The following is a 22,090-nucleotide window of genomic DNA, read 5'->3' as shown; positions in this document are numbered from 1 at the left end:
CATGTAAATAAACTGAGTATGCATATGATTGTCTATCTTGTAGCCATCTCGTAGAAAAAAGAAGAGGGAAAAAAAAAATAACTATAGTATACTTGCCATACTGAGTGTAAACACCCCCACCCCCCATTCCCATGAAGGGACAAAGGAAAGTGGAGTGCACATATTGCATATTGTGGCTGCTCGACTCAGCAGCAATAAAACAAAGTACCCATAACACAAGAGAAAAATGCGAAAATTATGCTAGCATATTTTACAGGCACTGCAGATGCATAATGTCACAAATATTGGCAGCAAGCCCCGCACTCACCTGGATCACACATCGACTAGGAAACACGTCAGCGTGCATGTGTGAAAGAGACAGAAAGCAAGAGCAGAAGTTGGCACCTTGAGGAAAGGGTGATATGGAGAGTAAAGGAGCACACTTACCCTTGCAGTGCTTTTTCTCCAAAGAAGTCACCCCTGTGAAGGGTCCTGATGAAGATCTCCTCTCCTGTGCTACTGGCCTCCTCTGGTGCTTTCCTGGTTACCTTGACCTGACATAGCCAAGAGGCAGGAACCCTCTCACTTCCCATGCACAAACATTTCTCCCAGAATTCTCAGCTGCACTGAGTGGTTAAGAGAGGAGGTCCATGAGAGAGTGTGCAAGAAGGGATACTTCTTACCTCACAATTGGCTCCTCTCCCTCATAAAACTCCTTTCTCATTGCTAATGAGTACAAGTGAGAAGGATATAAATGCAGCGACAAATGCGGTTGGGTATACAATGTCATTAAAGTCCAGAAAAATTCACTGGCCACCACTCTTCAGCACTGCTTCAACAAAGCAGCTCAGCTGCAACAAGAGTGAGAGAAGCTAATGACACTGCGGTTGTGCAAGATTCCTGCAGGTCGAGATCAGGAAAATGCAATGATTAAAGTGCTATTTACAGGTTAAAATTTCAGGCTGTCAGTTGCGCCGCCACTTCGTCTTGCCTGGCACCACCCTTGCAGTACTTATGATATGCATTTTGCTTGCATTTTTTTTCTGGCTGGAGGGGACACAACTGTTGTATTTTTTGTATGCTTTATAACATCACCACATTATGAAACTAATGTCAACATGATATAAGTAGAAATATGCCAAAGAAGTACACATACAGTTCCTTTGCTGATGATGAAGAATGTGTCGCCCCTGGCCCCTTGCCTGATGATGTAGTCACCTTGTGCATAAGTAGTCTGAAAAAAGATTGCGAACGAGAGAAAACTGTCAATGCCATGTTCAACACAGAGAAAATAAGAAACAGAATAAGCATCTTTCTAAAAATTAAAGAAGGTACATATCCCTTAGTATGAGATAGTTTGTGGAGGGCCAAGATAAGTTCTTTTGTATAGCTCAAACAGTTAAGTAGACATAGGAGTTATTCTACCACATTAGTCCATCCTTTACACTTAGTAAAGATGTAGTATATGCTTCTGTGATTTCTAAACTATAGCTTGCACCACGCATATCCAGTGGTATCAAAATTTTGGGGGCCATCTATAGAGTAAATGAGTTTCAGACACTTTGGGCGCCTGAGAGAGTCCTTCACTAGTCCTCTTTGAAAATTTTTGTTATATAGCTCTAAGGTGTAATTCAGGGAGTGTCCCGCCAGCAAACGTTTTTTAATGATTCAGCACGAAGTGAAAATTGCCATAATGAAGCAGACACCTTTACAAATATACTTTTATTATATCCTGCATCTGTTATAGCCAAATTAGTTATACATGCTGACATTGGCAAGAAAAATTTTAGATTGGCTTTCCTTTATCCAACGATTTGTTATATGTGTGTTCATTAACATTTGGCTGTAGTGGAGAATAAATAGAGGAATATTTGTAAGGCAAAGATGAGTTTTCCCCCATTCTCCTTGGCTTGCTTGATCAGCATCCGCAAGTGACATTTGTCCCCTATGTTCTCTCATGCTGAAACCGAAAGTGCGTGTCATGCTACACCACGAGCACTGTATCTAAGATTTTTGCTCTTGTCTTTTTTTTTTCTGCACTGTGTGCTATAAAAGCAGTTTCGCATGCTTTGAGCTTCATTTGTCCGAATCTCTGATAGACCGTTAGTGGCTCGTGGCGCAGTAGGCAGAGCCTTGTTGCATAAGAGGCAATAGGCAGGGAACTGAAATGATGTCTCTTTGCTGGTGAGGGGGAAGGGTTCCCTGAGAAGTGTGCACATGCATTAATTTAAATTTTCCACTGTTTTATGGCATACCTAAGTGCAATATTTTGCAGAAACAATCATCTCTGTGCATCATGGTTCTATGTTTGCAATGTATAAACCTCGAAAGGGGCCCTTTAATGCAGATGCTGAGTGTTGTGGAAGACAAACCCAATAGCCCACTTATAATCACCTGCATTCACTCCCCCCCCCCCTCCCCCTGCCCCCATACACATACAACTTATACTAAGTACTAAGCAATTCAAACGCACCTTTTGGATGCCTAATTCATAAAACACGAAGTGAACGTACTGGCTTGGAAACTATTTCAACCATCCTATCACATACCTATTTCTTAACTAGTTACCTGGACCTATGGGGATCTCGAGCTCACGCAATAATTAAAATCCTGATTTCTTATATTAGACTCGAACATACTGAAAACAAATTACACAGCTCTGCATATTGTCAAACAGGAGTGCTATATGCATACCTCTTCAAGAACATCAGATATTTTCACAAGGGTTTCCTCAGGAAGTTTTCTGAATGTAGGCACACTGGAAAAAAGTGATAAGGAATGGTGTTATAAAAGGTGCAATGATATGAGTAATGAAAAGCTGATTTGCATAAACCATCTTGTATGTATGAATATGTACATATATCTATATCTATCCACACACACACAAACACACACATGCACGCACACACACAGACACACATGCACACACAATGAACACACACACAGCGTGCCCCAGCTAACTCTCACCAGAGTTTAAAAATATTCCAATGCACTTTATGACGATGTGACCAAATGCATATTGTAGACAATTGCATGGAGCAAATCACAATTTTTTTGGTTCTGCTTAACTGCTTAATTAGTCAAGATTAATTAACTCCCAAAGCAACAAAGCAGGGCAAAAAATTCCAATTAGAAAGTTGTAGGTTGGTTTGCAAAATGTCTGATTAGAGTTTTTTACTTACTATCTTAATTAAGTATTGGTACTTTTCTGCTTACTGCAGGTGCTTGCGAAATATGAAAAAATACCACGTGACATGCCCGCTTGCACGCCATATTGCAGTGCTCCCTAACGTTCCGTGTACAAATTATATGCTTACCTGACAGCGGTTCATGAGAGTGATAAGCAGACGCAGCGGTTATCACCTGTGCTGCCGCAAGCAACAGGGTAGCTATCGCACATCGCTGTCCTGTCGCCTTTTAAGCCACAGCACACGTGGCCGAATGCTATGGAACTTTGTAGGCAGAACATTAGGGAGCACTGCAATTATTGTGCGCAAGCGGGCATGTCACATGGTATTTTTCTGTATTTTGCAGGCATCTGTAGGAAGCAGAAAAACACTAATGCTTAATAGATAGAAAGTTAGAAACTGTCTAATCGTATGTTTTGCTAACCAAGCTACAACATTCTAACAGGAATTTTTCACTCAGCTTCGATGCTTTAGAAGTTAGTTAATTAATCTTGCTAATTAGTAATTAAGCAATTAAGCAGAACACAAGAAATAGTGTGACTTACTCCATGCAACAGTCAGCAACATGCAGCTGGTCGTGTCGTCATAAAGTGCGTCATCATATTTTTAAACACTGGCTAGAATTAGCTGGAGCACCCTGCATATAGCGTGTTTCACAGTTAAAGCCAAAATCTAATTACTGCTTCAGTAATCATTAAAACTCAGCTTGGCAGCTTTCCAAACTACTGTTTTTTCAGAAAATGCATACTACTGGCCATTTAAAAAAAAAAAAGTTGCACTTAAGATAGTAGGCTTCAATGGCAATTATCTGATCCTATATAGGTAGAGCACACACCTCATTTACCTGGAGCTATTTACTGAAACAGAACAAGCTGCTAACTATTAAGGGGTAGCATCTGTAAATTTTTATGCATATAAAACCTCCATTTATGACTTAATATGTTAATTTTACAGACCCAACAATACCATGCCACTAAACTATGCCGTTTTTTAATGCTCTTCCAATATTACAGCTGACAATGGTACCAGCAGGCTTGTTTTGAGACACGATACTGTGGAAAACTTTGCACTACATATCCTCACTGAAGAGGTGAAGGGAATCCCACAAAACAAAAATTGCTTTATGAAGTTGGCCATTATGGCTAGTCATAAATAAGGGCAACAGAACTACCCGTGCAGAATGAACACCCACCTCTTGAGAAATTCAGTGTATTCAGACTGCCTGACCAAGCCTGTCCTCATCATGATGGTCTGGAAGCACTGCCTTTCAATAGCCCAAAGCTTGCAATCGCTGACAGCTGCAAGAGGCGACTTAACCATTACTACATCATTTCACGGAAGATAATATTTTAATTGTAGACCGAGTGGGAATTTCAATGTTAAAAATTTGAGCGTTACATGCTGGAAGGACTGTTCCACGCACTCATGTTTGATGCGCATTTAACACATACATTAGTTTGCTCCTCATAATTTCATTCCACTCTTACAAATAACTGTGTATAATCTTTCCAGGCATCCTGAAGATTATAGCTCTTAAAGGGGTCATGAAGCACCCCTTGGGCTTGTTGAAAAAACGCAACCTGCGGAAAGCTGACACGGCTATGAACTGCTCTGCAAAATATTACAGTCGTGCACGCCGCGTTAAGGCCACAAGCGGAGCGCGAAGTTGCCGTTTCCTCAGGCGCCCTCTTTTCAAACAGAGGCCGGTTCTCACTCTCGTCGGTGAGCGGGGCGTCTGCACGTTGACGTAGCGGAGACATAGCATGATTATTGGCCAATAGCCGGATGAGATGCGCTTCTTGCCACGGGGTGCCACCACTTGCCCACGCCGCACTCCTCGTCTGCTAACTTTACACGGCAGCTGCACTCGCGCATGCGAATCACAGCAGGAGAGCGATCGCGTTTCATGATGCGCGCTGACGTAACTTCTTACCCCCGTGCCATCCCTCCCTGTCTAGCTTCCAGTGCGCTCGTCGGCACGAGAAAAGAGAGAAAGCGCTGAGAGCGTGCGCCAAAGCCCCGTAACTCTGCTGATTCTTGACGGATTCGAGAAATAGTTGCGGCATCGATTCGGGAGGCAGTAAACTCTGATACTAAGGTCATTAGATCATTACTTGGAAAAGTGGTTCATGACCCCTTTAAGTAAATATCTAGGGGCTACAACCAGTGTGGAACTTTAAGTAGGAATCACATTTCTTTTTCTGTTTTCCAGCTGTCAAAATTTTATGAATTTGTTCAAATGCTCCTTATAGTCAATGGCTGCATTTAAATGAATGCTGAATGTATCCTTTCAGCAGATTTGTTTTGTTATTATGTTATGTTTTATGTATAGATGCATGCCAAGATTAGCACTTCATTATTTTTCTGCAAATGTACATTTGAAAAATGCTCGTTCACACTGAAATAGGGATTTGTCCCATTTACCTTCCAGCTAATTGGCTCTTTTCTTTCTTGCATTAATTCTGTAACCAATATAGAGCATGTTTACACAAACAGCTGCATATGTTAAGATGAAGCAGTTCGTACCTTTGACTGTAGCTGTCCTTGTGCAGTTGTAGAGGATGGCCAGCTCACCAAACACTTTGCCAGGCCCCAGGGTGCAGAGAAATTTGTTCTCCTTTGTGACCTCCACTTTGCCCTCTGAACAGAAAATAAGCAATACAGATGCCATGGTTAGCACCTTTGCAAGAACATATTGCACGACATATGGTTTTTATTTTTTGTAAAAAAGAATTTATTCACAAGGGAAGAATCAAAAGTACAGCAACAAATTCACCACTTCATAAGTACAAAATGCATACTAGTTGTTGCTGCTAAATTTGCATTCAGTTTGAGAATTTATACTTAAAGCTGACAAATATTCGTTTCTGTTCGAAGGTAAGGAATACCTTATTCATTCGTGTAACTTGCACTCTTTATTCTCCATATTTTAGGGCTTAAAGGCCAACTCCGGTGATTCTTCGAGGTCGATGGATCTCAATGAAATTTGCTGGTTACGTTCCTTTGCACGTTTCTGTCATTTATGCCAAATTACAGGCTTGAGACATGCGCAGATTGTTTGCAAATGAATTTTAAAGATTGTCTGCAAACGCCCTCCTGGCTTCCCACAATTATTGGCAACATTGCGTCTGTGACGTCAGTATTGGGAAGGCGGCGGAAGTGACGCAGCCGAGGGCACCGCTAACTTCGGCGCTTCGGCCGCTACAGTGAGCGTCTGCTGTGCACAAGGCGACAGACAGCATTGGTTTGGCTGGCGCTTCGCTGGTTGTTCCGGTTGTCACAGTTTTCATACTCCGCGCCGGCGTGACCGGCATGCCCTGTACGACTTCCGGTTCATTCGTAACAACGTCTACGTCATACGTAGACAGTACACTCAGTTGGGTTTCAGTTTCGGTGTTGCGCTTTTTTGCTTATTTAAAATTATTCTCCAATTTGTCTTCTCAGGAACATAAAAGCACCATTACTTTGACATGGCCAAAAAAATCGCCGGAGTTGGCCTTTAAGAGGGGGATGTGTTTGCGAAACACATCCTCAGTAATGTCTAAGGTCATTGTATGCAAAATATCGTGTTTGCTTGATTCTAGAAGAAAAAAAAATTGAGGATGCTTGAGTTTCGGCTTCAAGAGTAGAACATGATAGTGTGATTGTGCACCATCTGCATGGTCATCAAGGTTCATATGGGCTTGCAAGGCTTCGCTTCTCAGTGGTCACCTACACCGTGCCGCAAGGAAAGGAACGTCTGTGCATGTAACATCAGCCATTTGAAACTGCTAGAATGCATGCCTTTTGCAAGCGCAGTTGCGAAGTGTCCACTATACCATAATTCAACATACTGGGAATCAGTGAAGTACCCACTACACTTCCGTAAGGCAATACGCACAGCTGCACATTTTGTTGATGTTGTTGCTGATGATTATGATTACTTATGCCGGAGCGCTGTGTCATGGTTGGGCCTTTAAATGACCCACTCCTTGCTCAATTCACATGGTGGGATGCCTGATGCAACTCTACCCTTCTGCCATGCAATATTACACCTGTTAACAGGACTCCTCACACTACATGACACCTGTACAGGGTTTTTTTTCTGAAGCAGTTTCGATTAGGGGCGTGGCTCGGTGGTAAAACACCTGTATGCCATGCAGAAGGCCTGGGTTCGTATCCCACTCGAGCGAAGGATTTTTATTCTTAATTACTTATTTGCCTCTATCTCAATTTTTCGCTCACAACCAATGACGCCGACTGTGATGCTGACACCGGAATTTCTGTGAAACGAGCTCTTCAACACTATCGCGTTAAAACCCGCTGATTACAACTGAAGAATCGGCTGAATGAATGTGTCAGCAAACGATGACAAGTGCCAATAAACTGACATGGCGATAAATCCCAATAGACGAGTTGCAAAAACTATAGGGCAGCTTACCTGCATGCATAACAAAAATTCACGCATAATGATGGAGCCTCCCGTCGTTGCAAGAATTCTTACGTGCAGTGTAGAGAGAACGAAAGGCACCGCCATTGTGCATGAATGCACAATGAAGGGTGGGAATATGCCCCTCTAGCCCGGCAACGGCCAAACACAGGGAACGCTACACTGAACTGCACGTAACAATTGTAGAGCTATAATTACGCAACAATTGTTGTCATTGCCAAATATTGCCAACAATTGCCATTATAGCGCAACAATTGTGTGGCACCAATTGTTGCACCACCATTGTGCATTAGTTTTTGTTTTGCAGGAAAGCTGCCTTGTAGTTCTTGAAACTCATCTATCCTAGAATGCTACACATTACAGGAAAACCTCGTTAATATGTACCGGCCAGGAACGCATGGCATAACCATGTACAAAGCGAAGTACCACAAGGCTGTTCGTTTCTTTTTACCAAAGCGCACTAAAAGAAGTGCCAGGCCTGCACGGAACACGCAGCACAGTCACAGCGAAAGCTGGAAGAGCGGCCTTTCTAGAGCCTGTTGTAAACTCTCTTGGAGCAACTACTACAAGTACACGTGCAAGGTACCCACTACGCCATAAATATTCATAATTTTTGTGAAGTAGGAAAGCAACAACTATGCCATTATTCATCATTCTGCGGAGAAGTGAGGTACCCGCTATGCATCTGTAAGGCATTATGTGCACTTTGTTGATGCTGTAGCTGTTGACCATGAAGAATTATGGCTGAGCCCTTTGTAATAGGTTGGAAGCATTAAACGACCCACTCGTTACACAATTTGCATTGTGTGACGCCTGGTTGTTATTTTACTCTTCTACCACGTGATACTACATATGTTAACGTGATTCCTTGACTGACATGACGTCATGCAGTATATGGTCCTTTTTGCGAAGGAGTTTCAAGCACTGGCGTGGCTCTGTGGTTGAATACTCGACTGCCACGCAGAAGGCCCGGGTTCAAGTCCAATCCATTCCTGGATACATTTTTTTAATAGCGGAGCTGTTTAAGCTGGCCGTAAAAACTTTGGTGTCCACAGATAACCACAGGTCGGTATGCGCCACCGGAATTGGGCAAGCCCCACTACCGAGTACAGCAGGTGCGAGCGTTAAACGAAAACTCTGCTCGGTGAAGTGGGTCATGTGAAACACGTGAAAGACAGAGAGAGAAAGAAAAAGAGAAAATGATGATAGAAAGAAACGATAGAAAGAGTAGAGAGAAATAAAGGCAATAAAGACATAAAAAGATAGAAAGACATAAAAAAAGAGAGAAGGAGACAGAAAGAAACAGACAGGAAAAAGAGATAGAAAGAACAGAGAGCAAGACAGAAACAAATAGAAACAAAGAAAGAGAGAGAAAGGGAAGAAAGAGCGAGAAAGAGAAAGAAATGTATAGAGATAGAAAGAAAGAAATAGAAAACAACAGGTACAAAAACAGATACAAGAATGAGAGAGAAAGAGAAGAAAGGAAGAAAAAAAAATAAAGAGAAATAATGAAGACCTACTCAGTTCCACTCTTCCTTCAGGCTTAGCACCACTAGTGCGAAGCTGCCACAATTTTTTTTTTCTCATTTTGCGCGTTGACGGTTACGGACACCGGCGGCGGCGGACAACTATGCTACCAAAATCGGCTGTTGTGGTCTCACAACAGCTTTCGCTGTAAAAATTCGGCTCTCTCGCCCGATCGACCGTGTGATAGCACACAGTGGCGATACCATGGATCATTTCGAAACTATGGCAGGGAACATGGCGGAAGAGCGGGCGACTTGTCTATATAACTTGTCTGACTTTCCCCGATGCGAGTGTGTGCGTTTGTAAAGCGATATGCTGCTGAACGAAAGCCAGCGCCGCTTCACTGAATGAAACGCGGTACCTGCTCCCGCGTGGGGGCCGTCTCTAAATAACTATTTGCGTACAGCGCGTCGCTATACTAAGCCCACGCCGCCACGGCGTGGGCGCTAGCTGTACCGTATGCGCGCGTTTGCTGTTGTAGCGTTGCAGTGCCTATGCAGTGAGTTACTTCGTTTTGACCGCGCACGGGTGCGGCGTGCATCTTGTTGGGCCAGCGCGGCGACGGCATGCTGCTTTCGTTTCTGCAAGCGACGTGCACTTGAAGCGGCCCCGCACAACTTGGCGGTGCGGCGCATTCTGGTTATCTTCTATTAAAAGCGTGCAGTACGCAATCGCGACGGCACTACGCCATACGCGCTGCCGAGCAGATAGTGGAAGATCGTGACAGGGTTGTCAGCGATAAGTCGTCTAGCACGTTCGTCGGAAGCCACCATCACGCGCCGAGCATTTACTAATAATACTAGTTCCATTATTTTTCATCATGTAGCTGAGGGCTGGGAGAAAAAGCTGAGAAGCATCTTGACTAGCCGGCCTCCCGGAAATAGAACACTTTGGCAATTGTACAGCATACTGAAGGTCACATAATACAATCGAAAAGTGCCATGCACAAGAAGTAGAGCAAAAAATACAACTAGAAAAACCGGCATTAGCAACTGCAATGCAGCGTTTTCATTAAAAAGAAACATTAAAAAGGACACACTAAAACCACTTACATTACGGGAAAAGAAAAAAGCCTCATGATGTTGGTTTTTCCGTTCAAATAAAATTATATATTTACTTTATGTTCGGCGTTCCTGCTTGCGCTACGACATCGCCGCTTTCCGCATTACCAGAAGATGCGATGAACGACGCGTTTAATTTTGTAGAAAAAATAGATCCCCGGACAAGACGACAGTAAGCTCTGCAGGAATAAAAATAAAGAGTTTCAAAGAAATTCAACGTTCGCAGGGAAAGTCAGTTTGCTCATATAGGTTATTCCTACAATACCGGATAACTTTTGGGCGACATAACTAACGTGTTCGTGGCAAAACATTGTTTCCGTAAATAATACCCTTCTTTAATCCGAAAAAGCACATAGGTTTTGATTTGGTAACAATAATTTTTAGCGCTTGTTATCAGTCGATTTAACTCGGTGCGCTAGTGTCATGTCCGTCTCATTGATAATGTCTGATGATCACATATGCGGGAAATAGATCAAAGTCGTGTTATCTGCGTAAAATTTTCGGTTTTATTCGTGTGCATACTTCCTTGTGCAATAGTGGCCATTTATATTTCCGAACTGGAAGTCCTTCATGTAAGGGGATGCATCCTCCGGAAAGGCGTTCATGCGCAGTGACACACGACAAAGGGTATCTCCATCTCGGCAAAGTATAGTTAGGCATAGCATGCACTTGCTCCGAAGTCGGAATCATTGGTTGACGGGTCCCTGCACTTACTGAAAACAGAAATATATTTTGCGGCAAATTGTGGCGTCGATCTCACCGCGAGTTGAGGGCCGCAGTTAACTTCTAAAAAAAAAAAAAAAGCGATAGCGGTACGAACTCAAACTCTATGGAGACTGGGGTCAACGATTCGATCGACGCAACTACGTTTTTAACCGTTAGTATACTTTTAACACGGGTACGTATTGAAGCGGCTTCCTGTAGTGTATGACAATTCCCCTGCAAGGCGTTTTTGCATAAATTTTAGTGTACGCGGCGACGTAACGGCCGCGCCTGCCATGGCGCGCGCTGCGGGCCAGGACAGAAACGTCAAATATGCAAGAACCTTTTTTCCCCCAAAAAAACCGGGTGATATTTTATGAAAGCCGAAATTACGCGAGTAAATACAGTAACAACAGTAGTACACTGACAGATACTGTTGATGCTTTGCATGCGAATAAATAATTTTGTACGAAGATTACAGCTGACAGCTTACCTTCCATTTCAATAGATGACCTTACACCGGATATTAGAGATTTGTTATCAAACGTGTCATCATTTTGTTCCGTTCTTAGCTACTGTCATGAAAGGCCACGTAGGATTAATTTCATTCTGGCATGCAATTTTACAGGATAGGAGATTCATTACAAATCATTTCTAATGGGTGTTCTTTTTTTTAGACAATACAGATTTTTTATAATAATGCTATGACAGTTAGGCCCCTGTCGTCTTCGCAAGCAAACTCTTCGCCGAGGCGGAAAAACTTTGCCGCACTTAACATTCAAATGAATAATTAACAAACAAATCATTAACTTTTTAATTATTAGCTTGACGGCCGTTGTTTATATGGAAGTGTTGTAGGACGTGACAATTTATAACGTGCCCATTCTTTAAAAATCGCAAAAAAAAAACGCATGTAATTTCAGATAATAATCACCGAAATTCAAGGCCCCGATCGAGGCGAAAGCGAAACTGAGCGCACAGGGCGCTCAAGGATCCGCATCTTTTATTTTCTTGTGCTGCCCTCTGCCGTTGTGGTAGGGTTTTGGTAGGGGCAGGGACAAGCGGTGCTAGACTGCCAGAAGCAAAGCCTCCCAGATGATGAGACGTTTCGCGACTTTTCCGTTAGGGAAGAGCGCATGCACGGGGGCGCCGTGAAAAGAGCGGATTCCGTCAGCCCTGTTACGTCAGACCGCAAGTTGAAGCGAGCATTTTTGAAAAAAAGGCGCGTCGCAGCAGACCATGGCCAGCAAAAACCGCAAGCCGCCTCAAACACCTTATGAGACCACTTATTCCTTTCGTTCGATGTGTGGTGCTTATCCGTTTCTTTGTTAAACATGAAAGTAGTGCAAAGAACTTGTCCGCTTGTCTAGTAGCGCCGCAGTGGCTGCCGCCTATAGCTTTATGCTGTACAGTGAAAGAAAAAGTGGAAAGTGCAAAGTGGAAAGTGCAGCGCGAAACAAACAGGTAATCACTAAACACCAAAAGCAAAGAATGAGCGGTACATTTGAGTATTTAGGACGACTTGCCGTTTTCCCTGTTTATATTCTGCTGCGATGCGCCTTTTTTTTTCAAAAATAGGTGGATAGCAAAACGGCGCGTCGTCTGCTACAGCACTTCCGGTTCACGGAACCTTCAAGGCTCAGCTCTTCGCTGCTTGAAGTTGTGTGCGGTTCATTGTAATCGGGGAGGAGGCAAGATAACTGGTAACAACCGCGTCGCAGAAAGTACGCGTTTTCTCCCCGATTACACTGAACGGCACACACCTTGAAACGGCGAAAAACTAGGCATCGAACCGGTAGACGTTATTTTGCTATCCACCTATTGTCACTTGAGCTTCCGGTCTGACGTAACCGGACTGGTACGCTGTTTCGGTTTCGCCTCGATCGGGGCCTTGAATTTCGGTGATTATTAGCTCAAATTACGTGCGTTTTTTGCGACGTTTAAAAAATGGGCATATCATAAATTGTCACGTCCTACAACTTTTCCGTATAAACAACGGCCGTCAAGGTAATAATTTAAAAGTTAATTAATGATTTTTGTTAATTACTGATTTGAATGTAACTACAGGCGCGGCAAAGTTTTTCCGCCTCGGCGTAGAGTTCGCTTGCGAAGACGACAGGGGTCTGACTGTCATAGCATTTTTATTAAAAAATCTGCACTGTCTAAAAAAAAAAACACCCTGTATGTACCCGGACAAAGAGTGTCTTACCTTCCATGACGTAGACAACAGAGCCAACATCGCCCTCCTTGATGATGAGGCTGTCCTGGGCATACTCGACTGGGTACATGCAGTCGGTGATCTCCTTGATCTGCACGGTCTCTAGGTTCTTCATAAAGTCATTGTCTTGGATTGCTTGCTTAATCAGCTCCCGAGATCTGCAATGGTAGAAAGAGTGCACGCATCAGCAGGGCAGTTTTCCGTCAGCAATTGAGTCACTGCACTACCCTGAACTCCGATAAGCTGTGTTTGGTTCACTTAATTTAAGATAGGCATTACATCTTTTTTTCCACGACAAATATATACATAGCTTGCACGTGACGTCACAGACAGGTTCTCTGCGCAGGGGCCCCAACATGGCGGCCACAGTGACCATAGGCGTGCGCACAGGGGGGGCAGGGGGGGGCGGCCGCCGCTCCTAATCACCTAAGAGGGGGGGGGCGAAATCTGCCCCGTACATTGACCCTTCTAGTTACCTAAGAGGGGGGGGGGGACGCAAAATCTACCCCATACATTGACTTAGAAGGGGGGGGGGGCTGCGACGACCCTTTGCCCCCCCCCCCCCTAATGGGGAACCCTGCGCACGCCTATGACCGTGACTTCTTTATCGCATTAGTGTGTGTCAGTGCAGAGGAGGACATCCAGTCGGTCGGTCCCCGCGTTCTTTTATCCGCCAGCCGCGCCAAGGGGGAACACAAAGGAAAGCGAAGGTTTGGGTATGAAGGGTGCTTGGGGGCACCGGCACTAATCTGGTGGGGAGCCGCCACCGTTTCTTGCTCCGCGTGTTCGAGCAAAAGTTCACGCAGCGTCTCAGCGAGCTGGTACCCCAAGATGTCGGCCACGGTGACGTCAATGCAAGCTATGTATATATTGACGGATTTCAGGGAGGCCCAAACAAGTCCACTTCTATAGCAGCAGCATAGCCACACATATTTTTAGGCTATTCTGCAGACTTGGTAGGCTAAAGATAACACTAAAGACAACAGGAAAACACGATCTGTCAATGAAAATATGTATCTCGTACTGTCCCTGAAAGAATGGCACTTAGTGAATGTACAAGCAAAAAAAATTTTTTTTTTTCGAAAAGTGCAGTGCTCTGTTCTTTGCTTCAAAGGCACTATCACACGCTGCGATTGAACAGTGCATGTAAGGCTGAGAAGATAGTGACACCGATTCACTGCCTTATCACCCTAGTGCTTCCCAACTTCATTATTTGGCACAAAGATGTCGCACAGAAAGTAAAACGCTGCCAGCTGTTGCGCGCATATATCGCCTGCTTGAAGGAAGAACAGCCATTCCTCTTAAAGACAGGAAAGTACGAATAAAATGTCTATTTTTAAAAGCGCAAAAAGTAATGTTGGCCGTCGGAAACTCTCACTGCTAAACTTAAGAATTAGGCCAATTAACTCATACATTATTTAGTTGATAATGAACACACGTATAACTTGTTTAACTGAAGCCGACGACTGGTTGTAGCACGTCTCCCCTTATTAGGAGCTGTGAGCTATCAACTTTCAAACATGCGGGGAAGCACGTAGTTGTACCAGTTCTACTTCTTATTTTCCCACAGCCCATTTTTTCCCACTGCGACAAAAAACAGGAGTGATGAAGGGGAGAGGAAGACGCTATGCAACAACTCCTGTGCAGAGTAGCAGGCACTAGCTCAGGCCGACCTCTCTGCCTTCCAGTAAATTATCTCTCTCGCGCAACAAAACATAAGTTGAACACTAATGTATTGCCTCAAAATCATATCGTGGCTCTGGCACGTGAAACCCCATCAATTATTATTTTAACACTAATGTTATTATGGTTAGTTTTGAGGATTACTATCTCCAATTTCCTGTAAGTCTCAGGATTTCGATTTATCAGGCGTTCCTTAGCACCAACTTGCTTAAATTTCAGCACCTACCGGAAAACAATTATTTAAAGATAACAACTCTCAACACCGATTTGGTTAAAGAGACATCATCACCCATTTATTGACGCCCGCACAAAACAGTCTGTCAAAAAAAAAAAAAAAAAAAACAGGAGAAGAAGAAGAAGGAGATATACGTTATCACCATTGCATTGCCTTCACGAAAACCGGGGTCGAATCCACAAAACTGCTCTTCCGCAAGCGCTCTTTCCCACTGGTCAGCCGGCGTCGTTAATGATATGTCCAGCATCGTGATTGGCTGAAATATCCTCTTACGGACATTTCTAGCGTAAGACGTTTTTGTAAATACGGGCCCTAACTTTTGCTCCTTACAGCAGGTGGTACAATGTCCCCACAGTTAAATATCCTCCCCTCCCTTTGTTCTAAACGTTGCATGAACTTATCCATCGACTATAACGCTATTTATGTTGTACGTATCCCGGAGCAACGACAATGCAAAGTTGGCAGTTTCTTGTCAAGTACGTGGTTGGTTTGCATAAGCAGGATAAATGGCATGTAGTATTTCTTACGTAATAGAAACATGCTTTTGGGCTAAGTCGTCATATAAAGTTTCTCTCTCAGGCTCACTGCCACTGGATAACCGTAACCGTAATCTGCAGAACATTAAATGATTTGTGGCTCTGTACCACTAAATGGAAGCTGAACTTTCCTTATAATAAAGATAAATCAACTTTGACAGTACGGATAGGCAACAAGTTAGAAATTGTTAACCGAACTAACCGAAATCTTTTGATATATTGCTTCATCGATTAGTCAAAATTGTGTACTTATATACATAAGCATATGAAAAACCAAAACAGCGTTTCTGTTCATATAAACTTTTGAAGGAGAGATCATATGTGCTATTTAATTGTTTATTACGACGGCAATGCAAGGCAGATAGTGAAGCACAAAAAGAGGCGCACAGGATGAGTCCTCGGTTGCGATAACGAAAAACCTTCCCTTCACTCAATTTTAATTATTTCTCATCATTCATCGCTCAAAGCTGGCCAATCCTGGTGATATAGCCGCAGGCGTCATGGCGCTCGTTGGCCATCGACGAAGCGCGAAAAAAGAAAATAATTGGAATAGAATTGTTACATTACCTCAGTCCTGTGTACCTCTTTCTGTATGAATTCCCATATTCTTAATATTGAACATACGCCAACGCGGCCAGATTTATACATCGTGCTATATGCCTCAGCATTTGCCTATCACTTTAGAGAAATCTTAATTACGTGGATCTATATCACAGAAAATCATAGGCCTATCTTCTATGACGGTATTCACTTGAGCACATACCGCTGGCTTGATGTGCAGCGCGAAGCTGCGAGATGCGGCGCTCTGGGGTGGTATTCATCCTGAGAGACACCAAGACACTCTCTTGCTGCTGAGCAAGCGAAGGGTTGGTGCTGACTCTTGCTGATTTTGCTCATATGTGAGCGCAACAGATTAATCACGATAAATAACGTTTACTGCGCTTAATTAACTAATCGATCAATCATCCAACTCTAAAAAATACACTGCATCAGTGCTCGAACATTCCAAAGTAGATAACGAACGCTGGCTCTTAAGATGCAGGTATAATGCCAGCTAATTAGCCAGATTTGCCACATGGGCGCTGATCTCAGGCAGAAGAAACGAAACGAATGCATTATAGATAGTACTGCGCATACTTCGCAACGATAGCTGCAATCTAATTACACGGCACAAAACCCAAAACTATTGACGCGCCCAAACGCCGGCTACCACGCGGATGTATTAAGCGCAATTTACGCGCAAAAGTGGCGAGGAAGCCGGACTGATCGACGAACCGTAGTTTGGTAAAACTGCGACCCAGCTCACAGAGATTCGGCCAGCTGTCAACATGCCCCTTATCGACACATTAGGTTCCAGACATGGCTAGACATGCGACGCGCGAAATTCCTTTCGCAGAGGTGAGTTTTGGTGAATGCGTACGTTTCCGCTGTCTTTCTTCGTTGGGTGCGCTCATCTAGTCGACCGCAGTTACACCGACCCAGGGCGAAGTACGGAAGAAAAGCAAAGCTTGTAAGTCGGCGGCTCACTGTAAACGCAGCTTTGGTTGTCGATCCTGCTTTTCAGATTCTCAGTGAAAGCAATGACTACGCATCCGACAGTCGAACAGCCCACAGCATGACAATAATAAGGGCGGCAGCAGCACGAAGGTGCGAGCGGCGGCTTGCGCGAGCGCTATTGTGGCAGTTAGCGCCAGTGCGGAATCGTCTTCGCTGTCTCAGACGCCCGCAAACAAGTCGCCCGATCACCGGAAGGTGCCATCGGAGTCGCATCTCGCGTGTCCGAGCAACAGGTGCTGATTGTCTCTCAACTTGTTTCATTTCTGTCACGCACGTATATCCCATAGGGCTCGCGCGTTCGTGTATAGTATCCGTCCATTGTAGGATCATGTGCAGACCCAGACGCCAAGGGAACTGAGGGTTCATATTCGATGCCTCGGACTCGGAAAGAGTAAACATGATGGATTCCAGCACAATGATGCAGGTCGCCACGAGAGCGCTGAATCTAGGCAGGCTATAGACCTAACCGCCTCCTCTATTTTTTCAGTGCCTGGGCGAACGCTCTCCCTGGGCCGTCGAGCGCGCGCTCCGCCTCCGCTCGCCGCTGCCGTGTGGCGGCGCTGTGTGAGTAGACTACGAGAAGCTGGCGCTGAACGGCCGCGCGTACTAAGAAGCTCACGAATTCGTGTTTGCATCCGAGTTTAATTGCATTCGTGCTTCTCGCAGGCTTTCACAGGTACAGGGGGGCTAGAAAGAAACGCGAACATAGCGGCGCGCTGTTTTCATCCCGCTCTAACCATGGTGGCAATAAAAAGATGCTAGATGGTCTTTGATTGTGCCATGGATGACGTCGTCTTTTCATCAATCATCCAGGCTACAACCACTTGAAAATAAATGCGAAACAGAAAATAATGTAGATGCCGCATGTTCGCGTTTCTTTCCATCCCCGCTGTACGTACTCCGCAGGCAGTCTGTCACGCCGTGCTGCCGGTTCCATACTTGCACCTCGAGTTTGATTGTATTCGCGTTTTATTTTCTATTTTAGGCTATTCCAACCACGCCATTCGCATGCCTTAGTGTGTCATACTGTTGTGTTCCACTCTGTAAATAGAACTGAAATAAATCTCGATTGTCTTTTTTTTATTTCCCTTTACTGATAAAGAAAAAAAAAATCTCACAGGGTCCCTTATGCATTCACCTAAGACGACCGAAAGGCGAAAGCCATTTTCTTCTTTTTCTTACCAGTCAATGTATTGAACATCCCCTGCCTCCCTCCGAGATATTTCTGCGCCTAACGTGATTTTCTTACAGCCTCAAGGATAGGAGGCACTGCAAGCTATCTGCATATCAGTGGAGGCATGCACTGCCTCCGTGATCGGCTTATTTTGACCAAGCGAAGATGCAATATGACGACGTCACGTTATGTGACGTCATGATGATGTCACAAAATTTTATGGTCTGTGGCGTCATATGATAACATCATCATGTAATTATTTTTTGCATAACTCCTGCTGACGCCGCCGACGGTCAATTTTCGCGTTTGATGAGTCATCTAAGGCTTTCGCCTTAATACACTGTTCCCGGCTGTCGTTCCATCAAATCCCAGCTGCCGCTGGTGTTCGGTAGAGGTGGCTTGCAGTAATTAGGCGGGATAACTGGTATCCTAATACATCTTCAAACTACACAGGAATATGTAGCCGTCGTTCACGACCCGAAGATTTCATAGAATATAAGAAGCGGCGGCTCAAGAAGGATGCAGTAGCGTCGGTCTTTTCACACTACCCTTCACGTTTGCAGCCCAAGGTAACAACTGAACCAAGCATGGCAAGTATCACTAAACGTGAGCGTGTTGCGTCCGAACAGTCAACGAATGCATGTAGTACCAGTAGCAACTAGAGGTGTGCACGGGCTCCGGGTAGCCCGAAAGCCCGAGCCCGACCCGGCCCGCGGGCCGGGCTCGGGCGGGCCGACGTATTTTCACCTCGGGCCCGGGCCGGGCTCGGGCTACTTGGAGTTTTATCGGGCCGGGTTTGGGCCCGGCGCAAAGCCCGACTCAAGCACGAAATATAGAGAATGAGCGGGAATTGTTTTCCAGCGCGCATACAGCGCCTTTTCCGCGACCGCCCTTTAACGTTTTTCCTTTCCATTCGCTGCTTTAAACAAAAGGTTAGCAGGTAAAGCACTACTTCTGTTGCACTCCGACAAACAGAAGTAACACCACCTGAGCTAGTGACGGCGCCACTCGACTGTTCGCGTTAGATTTAAGGCCAAATCCCATATGAGTGAAAATGCACGCGACAGCAACCCGACGTAGATCGCCTTCGTGCAAGCTGACGCTTGCATGGGCATACCCCATACACGTGACGGCTTTGGCGAGCGAACTCTATTGTTGCTGGCATGAGGCCGTCTACTTGTAATTTGTAATGTTTGTAATAGAGACTGCTCGTCGTTTGTCGTTTGATCATATTTGATATGCTCAATAAAAGGCCAAATTACCGGAAAACGATGTCTTGTTTTCTCAGCAAACCTTCAAAAAGCCGGGCCGGGCCGGGCCCGGGATTGTGTTTTCGTACGTCGGGCCGGGCCGGGCGGGCTCGCAGCCCTTTGCCGTCGGGCTCGGGCGGGCCTTCGACAAAGTGAGCGGGCCCGGGCCGGGCTCGGGCTCGGAAATACGGCCCGTGCACAGCTCTAGTAGCAACACTGCCTCGCGATCGCCGCCATGTGCATGCAACGCTGACATTAGGTCCCGAAGCTGAAGAAACGGAGCCCATGGATACCACATGCGCTATACCGGCGAAATAACCAATAATCATTATGTACAGTGTCGCAATGAATGCGTGCACAAGGCTGAGCAGGCTGCCGCGCGCGACAAAAGCGTCCAGATCGACAGCCATTCGGCCTCTACTTTGCTCACTACCGAAAAGGCCAAATGGGAGAGAAAAGAAAGATACCTGAGGAGCCAGGTACTGAGGCTACGTCAATCCGTCAACAAATACAAAGACGAGCTCAAGCAACTGACAACCAGCTGCGCCATTTTTCACGTCTGTCACATTGGCTCAAGCTGAGAGTCGGCGCTACGACTTTATACTTGAACAACAGCGTCTGTTCACACACATCGGTCAGTGTTGCAGAAAGCGCGCGGCATATGCAGCCGTTTTTCTTTGTTTTTCGTACCAGCACAACTTAACTGGTTTAAGCTCTGAAATGGTGGAATCACTTATCATAGTGCCCCATTTCCTGGCACCAGCTGTTGCTTTCTCCCGGTGGCAACAAATGTAATTCTCAAAAGCTTTACGAAGGGAACGGGTGATCACGTATATCCCTGGAAGCAGTCTAGTGACATTTCGTGCTATTTAGCGCATGAACTCCAGGCTTGCGTATAGTGCGCTACACCAGTAGACGGTAGCACGCATCGGGAAACTTTAAGCGCCCAAGCTTTCAGTATTAGCTCCTGGCAAACGCTGCTTTCAAAAATCGACTTTCAGACAGTCAAAAACCGACTCTCGGTCAAGCGAACGTGACGGTGACAAAATTTTCCGCGCATAACTGGCATGCGCTCTCTGGTATCGGGCTAGCAGACGACGCGCGAGCGTCTGAATCAAATAGCCGCGAACGACACGTGCCTTCGAAATGGGCTGGTTGCCCAGAACGACAAGTTCTTCACGATTCCCGTTTACGAGTTTTCAATACACTTTAAACAACGCGAATACAGCCGAAAGCTGAACCATATAGCAGCTTCGAATGCAGCCACGACATTCGTTTCCGCGAGTGACGACGCGACGGCGGGTCTACTCCGGTGGCGGCGCCCAGCGGCTGCCGCACCAACAACGGCCGGTTCCCCCCCCCCCCCCATTGCGCTCCGTTCCTTCGCCCAGACACAGAAAGATAAGAGGAGGCGACCTAACATCCTACACAGAACATAAGTAACACTCCTCTTTCCCAGTGGCGTAGCCAGGGTGTGTTACACCGGGCATATGCTCCCCACCCGAACCTTCTGTTGTCCACCATAAAATACCTACCATAAAATGACGCAAGACAACCCGCCACCTGTCTAGCCTCACTGCCCAGTCGAAAAAGTTGGAACAGCTTTCACTTATAGCGACACAGGTAATGTATGTTATTCGCTGTACAACCAAAGGCTAGAGGAGGAAAGCGTTTGATTGGACTGTTCGGAAAACGTCGTCGCGAGCCCCTGCCCACACTTGTGTCGGCCGTTACATAAATGTGACCACTTGAGATTGTAAAACAATCACGATGGCTAGTGTTGCGGACGGCAAGGACATTTCGCTTCACACCGCTGACACAACGCCACAAGCTGGCACACAGTCGTAACCTCGAAGCTCGGCTACTGCAAAGACATGTTGCCGCACTCGCTATACAAGGACAGTGATGAACTCACCGAAAACTCGGTGTACTCTCTCGCAACACGCGCACACACACACACACACACACACACACACACACACACACACACACACACACACACACACACACACACACACACACACACACACACACACACACACACACACACACACACACACACACACACACACACACACACCACACACACACACGCACACACACAAGACAAAAAAGAATGGAGAAAGCAGAAAACGCACGCTGCGCGAAAATTAAAAAAAAAAAAATGTTCCGCTCTTCATTAAATAGTGAAGAAAATGCCAAATAAGAGACAGTAACATCAATAAACACAGTTTTCAGCGTCTCCCCACACACCTAGTGTTGGAAGTCGCGTTTATCTCGCCATCTTTATGACAGCAACTGTTTGCTGTCATTGAGAGAGATCTGTTAATATTTGCCTGTGCGCACGTGACCCAGTGAATGTTATCTTAATTAGTAAGCGCATGCCTACAGCAATATATACGGCCAGTAAAACTGCGATGTTTACTCTGTGCATAGCGGTCCAATACATTGCTATCGACCTCAGTACCTCACATTTCGGGCGAAAATGTGACTTTTCTTTCCTCAAGTAGCTTATACGCGCTTCGCAGCCTGCATACTTGCTAAATGGCTT

At 45.2% G+C, this 22,090-nt stretch overlaps 2 protein-coding genes across 4 annotated transcripts in view; both read right to left on the bottom strand.

The window, feature by feature from the left end:
- LOC119401386 (protein transport protein Sec24A) overlaps positions 1-22,090 on the bottom strand; it is a 651,765-nt gene that overhangs the window by 395,988 nt on the left and 233,687 nt on the right. The gene's annotated exons all lie outside the window — the stretch shown is intronic.
- Positions 1-22,090, bottom strand: part of LOC119401322 (cGMP-dependent protein kinase 1) — a 175,433-nt gene that overhangs the window by 32,922 nt on the left and 120,421 nt on the right. For all 3 annotated transcript variants that reach the window (XM_037668035.2, XM_037668024.2, XM_037668044.2), the window contains exons 2-7: positions 13,096-13,262; positions 5,694-5,807; positions 4,360-4,465; positions 2,674-2,737; positions 1,136-1,213; positions 427-533 (exon numbers count right to left, since the gene is read on the bottom strand). In XM_037668035.2, coding sequence (XP_037523963.1) covers positions 427-533; positions 1,136-1,213; positions 2,674-2,737; positions 4,360-4,465; positions 5,694-5,807; positions 13,096-13,262 — 636 coding nt within the window. The remainder of the gene's footprint in view (positions 1-426; positions 534-1,135; positions 1,214-2,673; positions 2,738-4,359; positions 4,466-5,693; positions 5,808-13,095; positions 13,263-22,090) is intronic.

Source organism: Rhipicephalus sanguineus, chromosome 1 (genome assembly GCF_013339695.2).
Source record: "Rhipicephalus sanguineus isolate Rsan-2018 chromosome 1, BIME_Rsan_1.4, whole genome shotgun sequence".
Classification (NCBI taxonomy): Eukaryota; Metazoa; Arthropoda; class Arachnida; order Ixodida; family Ixodidae; genus Rhipicephalus; species Rhipicephalus sanguineus.
Note: the sequence above shows the minus strand (reverse complement) of the source record. Positions and strands in the feature narration are given on the sequence as shown.